At 44.8% G+C, this 13,291-nt stretch overlaps 1 protein-coding gene across 1 annotated transcript in view; it reads right to left on the reverse strand.

Annotated features, from left to right (window-relative positions):
- Positions 1–2,437: 2,437 nt before the first annotated feature.
- The window catches only part of LOC124555822 (outer dynein arm-docking complex subunit 3), a 314,791-nt gene continuing 303,937 nt past the window's right edge, over positions 2,438–13,291 (reverse strand). The window contains exons 10-11 of the mRNA XM_047129889.1: positions 7,610–7,686; positions 2,438–2,444 (exon numbers count right to left, since the gene is read on the reverse strand). Of these exons, the coding sequence (XP_046985845.1) occupies positions 2,438–2,444; positions 7,610–7,686 (84 nt within the window). The remainder of the gene's footprint in view (positions 2,445–7,609; positions 7,687–13,291) is intronic.

Raw genomic sequence — 13,291 nt, forward strand, 5'->3', positions numbered from 1 at the left:
AACCAGCGTCCGCCCATCCTGATTTACATTTTTTTGTGCTTTCCCTAAATCGCTTCCAGCAAATGCAGGAATGATTCCTTTGTAAGGGACTGGCCGACTTCCTACCCTATCATTCCCCAATCCGACGGCACCGATGACCTCACTGTTTGGTCCCCTCCCCCAAATCGACCAACCGAGATTTCCAAGGTCGTTTAAATACAAATGGTGCTATATGGTAGCTTCAGATGCTACTGAGGACTGCACCTTAATCATAAAAAACACACCTGTACCGTGACAGCACCTACTCCATACTTAATAGTTGGCAATACACATGATGGTAAGTGACGTGCCCCGGACATTCGTCAAACCCAAATCCTTCTGTTGAACTGCCACAGCATTTAGCACGATTAATCACACCAAAACACAAGTTTCCAGTCCTCCTCCATCCAGCACGTCGCTGTTTACGCCACTTCAATCATCACTTAGCACTGATCACAGAAATGTGTGGCCTATGAGGAGTTACTCGAGCATTGTACTCCATTCTTTTTAACTCGCTAAGCACAGTCATTGTGCTATCTGGATTTCTGGTAGTACTTTGGAACTCACGACTGATTCCTTCCGCTGGTTTCATGAGATTTTCTACAGACACCCTCGATGGTCATGCATGAGGTCTGTATTAGTTTAGCTGTGGTTGTTCCTTCGCGTTCCCACTTCACAGTCAAACACCAACAGATTTAGCAGGCTTAAATATCACTTTTGGATTGGTTACATCGAATGACTAGCCTGTGTGCTCTCCTGGCCGAAACATTCTGCTGTTACTGTTTTTGTTTCTCTAATCACCACACAGTACTCTATATACTGACAGGTCCACCTCTCGTACACAGTCCGGACACTTTTGATCAGATAAGCTGATCCTTGTGTGAGTTCTTATCTCTACGAAGAGATGACGACTTGCTAATGAACAACCACACCAAACAGGACACCTCTTAACTTTTATTTACTCCCTCCACCTCTCTCTCCTTCTGTCTCTCTCTGTCTCTCTCTCTCTCTCTCTCTCTCTCTCTTTCTCTCTCTCTCCCCCCTCTTCCTGCTCTCTTTTCATGTCGAAAATCTGTATAACTGTCTGCAGGTGTAAGTACAGTCTTACCGTCTTCTGCATACGTTATTCTTCAGTTCAAGGGTGCGATGGGAGAAAGTGCTAACCCACAAGAGAGTTGTTATATACTACATGTTTGATTACACTCAAAGACGAGAACATTAATACAATAAGACAAAACATGTTAAATAGGAGGCACCTCTTTCTACCGGTAATATGGAAAAAATTGTTACGAACATGGTGCGTCTGAAAACACTAGAGATACAGTAATGTGATAAGACCAGTCCTTACATACTTAAGGGTTAGCACTATCTTCCACCGACTGCTTCAGTTATTAACTTGACTGACAAATTTGGATATCAGCTATAACACACTTTCTGCGTTAGTGGTTAACAATTAATATTTGAACGTTCCACGTTAACCTCTTACACCGATGAAAAATTAATACCTAGGAAGAAACGTTTTGTTAATTACTTCGCAAGGATAATATTTTGCTCTTACATATAAGTCTATATAGTCCATTGTTCATCGTACTGTGCAATGGAAAGAGCACCCGCTAAAGTAGGAAACGTAATCTAAATCAAGGAAGTGTTGTATGATGTAGGCGCTGTGAGACTATTGCATTTATGTAGGATCATTCCTAAAACAGCGATATGAGTAAAATAAATGAATGACGTGTATTAATAACTAAATTAAATTAGTAAAATTATTACCAGTATTCTTGCTAATACTGTGGAATGGAAAATATGCGGAACAGATAAAGCACAAGGAAGCAATAGTAAATATTTTTCTTGCCTCTTAGTTCCACAAAATTATTGCTTTGATTATGACTAAAATAAACATACAGACGCAACTTTTACTACAAAATTCAACCTGACTACATTACTACATCGTCAGGTTCCTCTTTCTAAGGCACTTCATTTTCTAGGAGACGGAGATGTGTGCTAAGGATACTTACACCTTCCTCCATGGCCTCTTTTCTTGCTTCTTCCCTTTGGCACAAAATCTGCACAGCGCTCTGTATTTTGTGCTCTAAGATGTGAAGCACTTCTTTGACAGTACCGAAGTCGGACGTCTGTGCAGGCAACGGTACATCGTCCACATCCTAGAACGATAATGTCTTGATTATTCGCAAAACTTGTTGTAGCCTGTAAGTTATCTGTCTAAAGGCAAAATAGCTATCAATTGCTTTTACAGGTCCACCTTTAATTCCGCCAAACACTAGCACTAATTGAACAGTGCGGAAAATATAACTTAAAAACAAATTTTATTATACTGTGTCTGTACAGTTGTAACTATTTTCTTATGAGCGGGTATGCGGTAAAAGGATGGTTTTGAAAATGGTCGCACTCTAAAAACGGTCTAAAGTCTGAAAACGGGAAAAAAAGTTATCATTGCACTTTCTCTGTTACTTCTAATACAGACTTTCAATGTAACATTTACTGTATCGGTGAGGATGCTTCGTTTGTTTTTCATTTTAAATATTGTATTGTTTTCTGTTTTCTTCGTTAGCTTGATGTACTGCACTATTGCTTAATGGCGATCATCAATTAACAAATTAATTAAATGATTTACTCTATGTTATATCCACTCATGCTTTAAAAACATTCTCTCCACATCTTCGAATGAATTTCGCTAATTATTGACTATGAATTCTTGACTTTACCAACAAAGATAAATACTTACAGGCCCAATATCTGTATGACAACTACGCACTTCAATAATTCCAGATCAGTTTATATCTATATCTGTACTGTGCAAATCACTGTTAAGTGTGTGGTGGAGGGTAACTATCATTCTATCACACAGAGTGGCTTTTCCCGCAGACAGCTTGTGTGGAGACTGCTTTTACTTTCTAAACCTATGGGCGCGTCGAAACTATGTACTAGACCGGGACTCGAACCTGGTACCTTTGCCTTTCATTGGCAAGTACTCTATCAAGGCCTACGTGAGAGGAGGCCTGTGACTTCCTCCAGTGACGTCACAGCCTGAGTACTACGCACAGGTAAGGGCGTGATGGCGCTAACAGTTCTTGGTGTGATTTCCAGTAAGCTAGTTTGAAACGAAAGTATAATCCGACGTATAAGGGGTTTCACACAGATTACATTACGATATAGAGAAAGCGAAGATTTTTCAAAGGAATTTACTAAATCGAATAAGTGAAAAGATAGAAAAGGAGCTGAGTGAAGAACAGCGTGGGTCTAGGAAAGGAAGAAGCACGATCGACCTGACATTTTCTATCCATCAACTGATGGAAAAAAGTTGGGAGTATAACAAAATGGTGATAATGGTTTTTATAGACATAGAAAAGGCATATGACTCAGTTAACAGGGAAAGACTCTGGGAAGAAATGAAGAAGATCGATATAGAAGATGGATACATTAATGTCATAAAGACAATGTACAGAGGACACAATTGTAGAATTAGAACACCACTGGGGAACTCTGAATACTTCGAAATAAGACAAGGACTTAAGCAGGGAAGTATTCTATCTCCTGCACTTTTTAATGTTGTGATGGAGGGAATGAATAGGGCAGTTAAAGATATAGTAAAAGAAAAAGACAGAAAGATGAGTTTTGGAGATGATACGGTAATACGGGTGATAAAGAGGTAGACGTACAGTTACAACTTGATGCGTGGAAGGAAATAATGAAAAGGTATGGATTAAAAATAAATAAAGATAAGAGTGAAGTAATGGTATTTGGAAGGAGAAAGGGATCAACGGAAATATTATCTTGAATGGAGAACACCTCAAAGTGGTAGAAAGCTTCACTTATTTAGGGAGTGAAATATCTAGCGATGGAAGAATAACTAACGAAATTAATAGGAGGTTACAGAAGGGAGGCAATTCCTACCAGACAATAAAACACCTGATTTCGAATAAGGAAGTTTCAGAAAAAGCAAAACTCCTTATGTATAAGAATTATTACTTCCCTATTGTCGCCTATGGTGGAGAAACATAGACAATGACAGAAAGGGACTGGAGCAGACTGCAAGCAGGGGAAATGAAATTTCTCAGAGCAGTTAAGAGAAAAACAAGAATGGACAGAGTAAGGAATGTAGAGATTAGAAAGGACCTTAATAAGAAAGTATGAGAGAAGAAATTGAAAAACAGAGATTAAGATGGTATGGGCGTGTTAAGAGGATGCATGGGCAGACACTCCCCAAAATTATGGAAGAACTAAAGTTGGATGGGAAAAGACCTAGAGGGCGCCCAAGAACACGATGGAAAATGGGAGTGAGAATATCTGTGGAAAGGAGAGGTGTGACCTGGCAGCAAATGAAGGAAGAAAAGTGTTGAGAGGACCGAGCGAAATGGAGAGGACTCGTCAGCACCCAGACCCGGCAGTAGCTGGAGTGGGATCCGGAAACTGAGAACAACAGGTAAAAACGATAAACACTTTTCAGCAATATTACTTTAAAAACAACTAGCCCTCGATGTGATTATTTATTTAATTTTCGAACTTTTTTGAAATGTCAAAAATGCAGTTTGTATCCCATGATACAGATAAATAAACATTCAGGAGGGCGAGCTGGTAGGTCAAAGACACGCCTTACACAGAAATATGTAAATGTTTCGAAAATTTGAGTACAAGGCAGTTGTTCTGTACTTTATAATAATTGTTTGTAAATTTATTTGTAAAAATAATTACGAGAATCACATGTCCCTAAAAAGTGAGCACAGTCAACTCTCCTTTCCAGAAACGGTTTAAACACTTGACTATGATTTGTATTGCTTAGGACTGAAGTGTTTGAAACAATTTGTACCTTTCAACGAGTATTTGAAATATTAAATGAGATGGTTATTCTACGAGGGTCACTCCAAAAGGAGTGCACACTATTTTTGCAAAAACACAGATTTCATTCTGTATGTGTGAAAGTTTTACAGTGTGTAGATACATCCTTCCCGCTTGTTTTCAAACTTAGTTCAACGTGTTCCCGTGAGTGGCGCCGTCACAGCATGTCTTCAAGATGGCTGCTACACTTGACGTTCGTCAGAAGCAACGTGCTGTGAAAACGAGACAGTGGGAAACATCCACAAGAGGTTGAAAAAGGTGTATGGAGATGCTGCGGTCGATCGCAGTACAGTTAGTCTGTGGGCAAGCAGGTTACGTGATGAAAGAGGGCACGGTAATATCGAGGATTGTCCTCGCAGTGGCAGGCCTTGTACTGCACACGCTCCAGACAATGTGCAGAGAGTTAACGAATTGGTGACTGCTGATAGACATCACAGTGAATGAATTATCATGCTATGTTGGGATAAGGGAAGGAAGTGTTTGCAGAACACTGATGTGTTGGCATTAAAAAAGTTTTGTGCCAGTTGGGATCCCAGGATGTTGACTGGCTCACAAAGAAACAAGAAAAACGGTATGCAGCGAACTTTTGGAACAGTACTATAGTGGTGGAGATGAATTTCTTGGAATAATTGTGATGGGTGAGTAAACATGGCTCCATCATTTTTCACCAGAGATGAAGAGGCAATGAATGGAGTGGCATCATGCAAATTCACCCAAGGAAAAAAAAACTCCAAACCACACCTTCTGCTGGAAAAGTTATGGCTATGGTGTTTTTCGATTCCGAAGGACTCTTTCTTATGTACATCATGTCAAATGGAACCACCATAAATTCTGATGCATATGTGACGACACTGGAGAAACTTCAAGCTCAACTGAGTCATGTTCAAGCACATCGGCAAAAGCAGGAAGTTTTGCTGTTGTACAACAATGCACGGTCACATGTCAGTCAAAAAACCATGGAAGTGATCACAAATCTCGGATGGACAACACTGAAACACCCGCCTTATAGTCCTGACCTGGATCCATGTGACTATCAGCTCTTTGGGAAACTGAAAGACTCGCTTCGTGGAACGGGGTTTGAAGATGATAACTCCCTTGTGCACGCTGCCAAACAGTGGCTCCAACAAGTTGGTCCAGAATTTTACCATGATGGTATACAGGCGCTGGTTCCAATATAGCGTAAGGCAGTTGAGAGGGATGGAAATTATGTGGAGAAATGAAAATATTGTTCCTAAAGGCTGTATCTACACACTGTAAAACTTTCAAATATGTAGAATAAAATAAAGATTTAAAAAAAATAGTGTGTATTTGTTTTGGAGTGACCCTCATGATATGCCTCTCAGTAAATATAAGTTACTGTCACTGGCTATCCCACATGCAGAAAACTCATCACTAAACTTTGTCTATGAATATCTGAAGTATGTAATGCTGTCTTACATAATGATGAAGAGTTTTGAAATATTCTAAACTAACCGTTAAGAGCTAAAGGCCTTGCCGCAGTGGTAACACCGGCTCCCGTCAGATCCCCGAAGTTAAGCGTTGTCGGGCTGGGTTAGCACTCGGATGGGTGATCATTCGGTATGCCGAGCGCTGTTGGCAAGAGGGCTGCACTTAGCCATTGTGAGGCAAACTGAAGATCTACTTGATTGAGAAGGAGGGGCTCTGGTCTTCGAAACTGACATACGGCCAGGAGAGCAGTGTGCTGACCACATGCCCCTCCATATCCACATCCAGTGATGCCTATTGTCTGAGGGTGACACAGCGGCCGGTTGGTACCATTGAGCATTCATGGCCTGTTCGGGAGCAGAGCTGTTAAGACTTTATATAATTCTGGAAAACAAGGAAATATAAAAATGCGTCTGTCATTACTATGATTTACTCAGTTATTACACATAGCTCTGAACAAATGGCTGGTTTCAAAGAGCAAAACTATTTTTGCTGTTGGATTAAACTGATTAGGTATGAAATACTTTGCAGTATCTGTTGTGTCCTTGTGTGAGTTCACAACTCTAGATAAAATTCCCAGATATTGACAAAACAAAAGATACTTTATTCCAACATATGTGAAATGAAATGTTTCACAGTCAATGTCCTGTAGCATCTCAGGGCAGGATGCTATAGTGGATGAGCTATAGAGGTCAAGTCGAAATCAGGATGAGGCTGACAACTGACCATCCAAGAGACACATCTATGCTGACTCCGAGGGTAGATGCCCGTCTGATGCCCGAAGGCATCAATAAAACAATATTACAATATTAAACATTTATTGTATACGAAATAGAATAGCTGACGCTTCGATGTTCATGTAGCTAGAGCAGGTAATGCTGGTGGTAGCATACCACCTCGGAATGCATTGGTCAGCACCTGGCACACGGTTGGCGGAGTGTTGGCTCAGAAGGAGTGACATCAAGAGGCTGGTCGCCTTGTCTACATTAACACTCAGCTGTGTCCACACCAAGTGGCACATAGATTCCGGGAAATTATGGTCAGAGCACCCACGACCCCACTGTAGACTGCAAACAGGGAAGGCAAATATCAGTTCCGTTATAAGTGCTTGAAGTTGTGCAGAGAAGTGCCATGGCCTCGAGTCAAGAGAGAGGACTGGCACCATTGAAGTCTGCACAGGAACAGAGGTGACTGGCAGCAGTGGCATGCTCACACGATGATGGATGATGATTTGCTCCTAGGCACTGCTGGTTATATCTTCAGAAGGCCTGCTGGATGATGATGGCCACAGCTTCCATCAGTCTTGACCCAGCAGTTGTCTTTGCAGCTAACAGTGACTGAGTCCCTCCATGCAGGACTTCCTGGATCCTAGAAGATCAAAGGCGGCAATTAGACGTGCAAAGGTCGACTGACATAGGCCTTTCTTCTCGACAGGATGGCTGCAAACTTACTTGAACCTCACCAGGACAGAAACTGTATTTATACAGAATGACCTGATGTGCTATGCTGTAGTGGAGTGGTAATGACATTATTCGTCCTGGTTTTTCCATTTATTCAGCTCTCTTGCTAGCTTTAGGATTTCACAACTTTATCTTTCAGACACTCTTTCTGATAATGTCATTTTTATACGTTGCTGGGTTGTGTCCTCATCTTGTTCAGGATGTTGCAATAGCTTTTGTGGTGTCACCGCCAGACACCACACTTGCTAGGTGGTAGCCTTTAAATCGGCCGCGGTCCATTGATATACGTCGGACCCGCGTGTCGCCACTGTCAGTGATAGCAGACCGATCGCCACCACACGGAAGGTCTAGAGAGACGTACTAGCACTCGCCCCAGTTGTACAGCCGACTTTGCCAGAGATGGATTACTGACAATTACGCTCTCATTTGCCGAGACGATAGTTAGCATAGCCTTCAGCTACGTAAATTGCTACGACCTAGCAAGGCGCCGTATTCAATTGATATTTATTATGTGAAGCATGTATCATCAAGAGCGATGTTCTACAATTATGGATTAAAGTTAAGTATTACAAGATTTTCGTACTTTATTGCAATTCTCAAGATATTGTCCTGTTCCAGACCTCACGCCGGTCTGCGTGTATTTAGACGCGTGCATTTCGGCCTCCTGTAGCGACACGGTGTTGGCTCTTGAGTCAACACTACAAATTGGCGACGAGCCAAATCGAGTTTGTATTGATTTATTTGTGTCATGGCTTCGCCACAATCTCCAGATGTACTGTCCGAATTTTATCGCTTGCAGAATCAGCAGACGCAGGCGTTATTGGATGCCCTTGGACAGCTCGTCCAGGGTCAACGAGCAATGCAAACCGATGTGGCAGCCGCCGCTCCACCGCTACCGCAGCCACAACATGCAGTTGCACCACCTTTTCGTCCGTTTGATGCGGCACTTGAAAGCTGGACGGAGTGGTCACGCCAATTTGGATTCCATCTCGCCGCCTACAGAATTCAAGGTAATGAGCGGCAGCCTCACTTATTATCATGTGTCGGCATCCAGACGTACCGTGTGATAGTGAAATTGTTTCTCCGACGCGACGTAGCAACTCTGTCCTACGAAGAAATTTTGTCTGCATTAGATGCATATTTCAAGGAATCAGTCAATGTCGTTGCAAAAAGGTATACATTCTTTCGTACAAAACGTATGGCCGGTCAAACTAATAGGGAGTGGGTTGCCACTTTGCAAGGCCTTACTAGGGATTGTGCTTTTGAGTGTGAATGTGGCCTCCCTTAATCAGATACTATGGTACGTGCTGCAATTGCACAGAACGTTTCTGATGTTCGTATAAGGGAACAGATTTTGAAACTAGTCAATCCCTCCCTTCAACAAGTGATAGACATATTGGATAGGCAAGACACACTTGACTTTGCTCAGGAATCGTTTGAAGCTTTGCCAGCCGTGTGTCACATTAACCGGCCCACCAGGCGAGCTGCACGGAATGGTAAACAGCCCTCGTGCCCGTCCGCACAGCCACGTGTGCCGCGTAAGCAGGCAAATGCAGTGCTAAAATCATGTCCGCGGTGTGCTACTAGACATTCGCGTGAGAATTGCCCGTCACGCCAAGCTATTTGCTTTTTCTGTAATAAAAAAGGACATGTTCAGAGTGTTTGCCAGAAAAAGCTCCGATCGGACACTCACAACCATTCCAGGCCCTTTGCTTCGCGCCGGAATCGAATCAAGAATACACAGGCTCGTGAACCTTCGCCCATGGACATTTATGCAGTTCATTCCACTCCGCCCAGTGCCTCTCTCTCTAACAGTGACTGTGTTCGTCCCAAAAATAGTGTGCGTCGACGTTGATGGAAATCCCGTCAAGTCGCAAGTGCTTCTGTACCAGTGTCTGTTCACGTTGCACGAGACAGTCGCTCTTGTCGTCAGCAGGACAAAAAATTTTTTGTAGACTTGGACATTCATGGCAACGTGATCCCATTCCAGCTCGATACCGGAGCTGCAGTTTCATTGATCAATAAAGATACGTACAAACAACTGGGCACACCTCCGTTGCGTGCTGCAAATGTTACGTTAAATAGTTATTCAGGTCAGAATATCCCTGTGTTAGGACAGTGCAGCCTTCTTGCAACATACAAGGGACAAACAAAACTTGTGTCATTTTACGTTCTTCATTCTTCTTCTGCAGTGAACTTGTTTGGTTTAGATTTATTTCAGTTGTTTAACTTGTCTATAGTAAATCAGCTCCTCTCAGTGAACCAGACTGCGCCTTCAGCCAGTGTTTCTCGTCTGTGTGAAGAGTTTGCAGACATTTTTGCACCTGGCCTTGGTTGCGCTACGAACTATAAAGCGCATTTGGAACTGAAAGTAAACGAGCAACCGAAATTTTTCAGAGCGCGCAATGTTCCCCACGCATTGCGTGACGAGGTCGCAAGATCATTACACGATTTGGAATCACAAGGTGTGATTGAACGTGTGCAGGCTTCTCTCTGGGCCTCACCCTTAGTAATTTTGCCAAAACCTTCCGGAAAATTGAGACTTTGTGTGGACTTCAAGGCAACTGTGAATCCACAACTAGTGATTGCAACTTTTCCTTTACCCCGCCCGGAAGATCTTTTTGACAAACTGTGCCCGGGTAAATATTTTTAGGAGTTGGACCTGGCAGATGCGTACTTGCAAATACCGGTGGACGAAGAATCCCAGCGCGTTTTGGTGGTTAACACGCATCTTGGTTTGTATCGGTTCAAAAGACTGCCATTCGGGTGTGCATCCGCCCCTGCATTGTTTCAGCGGTATCTGCAAACTGTTTGTGCGCCGGTCCCTACTGCAGCAAACTATCTGGACGATATTGTGATCTCCGGAAAGACGGAAGAAGAACATGTAGCCAATCTGAGGACATTATTTCAGGTTTTGCGCCAAAATGGTCTTCGCTTGCGGAAGGACAACTGTGTGTTTTTTGCTCGTGACTTACCATATTTGGGACATGTAATCAATGCCCAAGGCATACATCCCAGTCCCGAGCACCTCCGTGCCATACAAGACTTGCCTTCGCCGCAGAATTTGAAGCAGCTACAGAGTGTGCTGGGAAAAATAAATTGCTATAATCAATATGTGCCCAAAGCCTCTTCCATTTCAGCTCCGCTTCATCGCTTACGCCGTCAAGGTGTTCCGTTCGTCTGGACGACGGAATGCGAACGCGCCTTACGCCAGTTGAAATCGGCGTTGCTTTCAAATACTTGCCTTACGCCATTCGATCCCCAGAAACCCCTTTTGTTGATGGTAGATGCATCGGATTTCGGGATCGGTGCTGTGCTTGCGCATAAAGATGGATCGTATGATCGCCCTATTGCCTTTGCGTCCAAATTGCTCTCGTCTGCGCAAAGAAATTATTCACAGATAGAGAAAGAAGCCTTGGCTCTCGTATTTGATGTTACTAAGTTTCACGATTTCTTGTATGGTCGTCACTTTACCATCATCACAGACCACAAACCTTTGACAACGATTTTTCATCCGAACAAGCCTGTACCTCCACGTACAGCGCAAAAATTCATTCGCTGGTCTATTTTCCTCTCGCAGTACCGCTACGATATCTTGTATCTGTCCACTGCTAAGCACGGAAACGCTGATGCGTTGTCCCGTTTGCCTGTTGCTGAGGATAGAGCTTTCGATTCTTCCGAACTTGCTTGCATGTTCATTGATGCGGAAACCGATGACGTGGTCGAATCGTTTCCGATTGATTTTCGTCGTGTAGCTACAGCCACAGCTGCTGACCCTGTCCTTGCTACCGTTTTGCGTTTTGTTGCTACACAATGGCCCTTGTCGAAATCACGGATCGAGGATCCGTTGGTTCGCCGATTTTTTGCTCACAAGGAGAGACTTTTTGTACGACGTGGTGTTTTGCTGTTGCGTTCTGATAATGATCAGTCCAGGGTCGTGGTCCCACGTTCGTTACAGTCCTCTGTCTTACGGCTTCTCCACCAAGGACATTGGGGTATAGTGCGCACGAAACAACTTGCTCATCAGCACTGTACTTGGTTCGGAATCGATGCTGCGATTACGAATATGTGCTCTTCTTGCGTGGCGTGTGCCGAACAACAATTCGCACCACCGCGGAACTTCTTTGCATGGCCACAAGCCACTTCCCCTTGGCAACGCTTACACATCGATTTTGCTGGTCCATTCTGGAATGCTCGATGGTTGGTTGTGGTCGATTCTTTCAGTAATTTTCCTTTTGTTGTCCGGATGTCTTCCACGACGTCATCTGCCATCATCCAAGCGTTATCGGCTATCTTTTGCATTGAAGGCCTTCCACAGACTATTGTTTCCGACAATGGCCCACAATTCATGTCCGCAGACTTTCAGTCATTCTGCACGGCCAATGGTATTCAACATCTGACATCCGCGCCGTTTTCGCCTCAGTCAAACGGTGCCGCTGAACGATTGGTTCAGACTTTCAAGTCACAGATGTTGAAGTTGAACGAGTCGCATTCTCGGGAGGACGCGTTGTTGCTCTTTTTGTCTTCGTATCGCTCTCAGCCTCGAGATGGTCGCTCGCCGGCTGAGTTGCTCCACGGTCGTCCTCATCGAACCTTGATGTCTTTGCTGCATCCGCCGCATCAGGTTCTTGTGCAGCGGCCGCCACCTGTTTTTGCTCCTGGCGACGTTGTATACTATCGCAACTATCGAGGTTCACGTTGTTGGCTCGCAGGACGCATTCTTCGCTGCCTCGGCCGCGCTATGTATTTGGTTTTGGGGGCCTCTGGTGAGGTGCGTCGGCATCTCAATCAGCTGCGCCTCTGTCGTCGCACGGGTTCTGCCGCTCCCCGTCTGCTTTCAGCGACGGTGCCGTCCGGTCAGCGCCCTGGGGACCCACCTACTGGCTCGCCTCATCCCCAGGTGTTACCGACGCTGCCTTCCATTTTGCCCCATGGCGACGCGCCGCCGCCGCCGCCGCCTGTTCTCCCGCCGGCGACGCCCGCAGTGGACGCTTCGCTGCAACCGCCAGGCGCCTCCCTGGGTCACGCGCTGCCGATCGCTTCCCGTGAGCAGCTGTCCTCCGACATGTAACTCTTGCCCGCTCCGGACCAGATGTCGTCTTCGCCCGTCGGCTGCCCCGACGCGATGGAGGTCGACCCTACGGCCCCTCCTGTCTCTTTACGGGCGCATACACCGCATGTTGGCGTGCACCCTGGACTAGGTTTTCAGGCGTTTCCTAGCTCCCCTCGGACCGAATGGCAGGGTGCGGGTGGCACAGCCTCGCCTGTTGTTAGGCTCCCCACGTCGTCGCATAAGTCAACATGGGGTCCTCCCCACGGCGGGCGGAAGCCTTATAACACAACCGTTCGCCGATTTGCGGGGGAGGAATGTGGTGTCACCGCCAGACACCACACTTGCTAGGTGGTAGCCTTTAAATCGGCCGCGGTCCATTAGTATACGTCGGACCCGCGTGTCGTCACTGTCAGTGATAGCAGACCGAGCGCCACCACACGGCAGGTCTAGAGAGACGTAC

Source organism: Schistocerca americana, chromosome X, assembly GCF_021461395.2.
Source record: "Schistocerca americana isolate TAMUIC-IGC-003095 chromosome X, iqSchAmer2.1, whole genome shotgun sequence".
Lineage (NCBI taxonomy): Eukaryota > Metazoa > Arthropoda > Insecta > Orthoptera > Acrididae > Schistocerca > Schistocerca americana.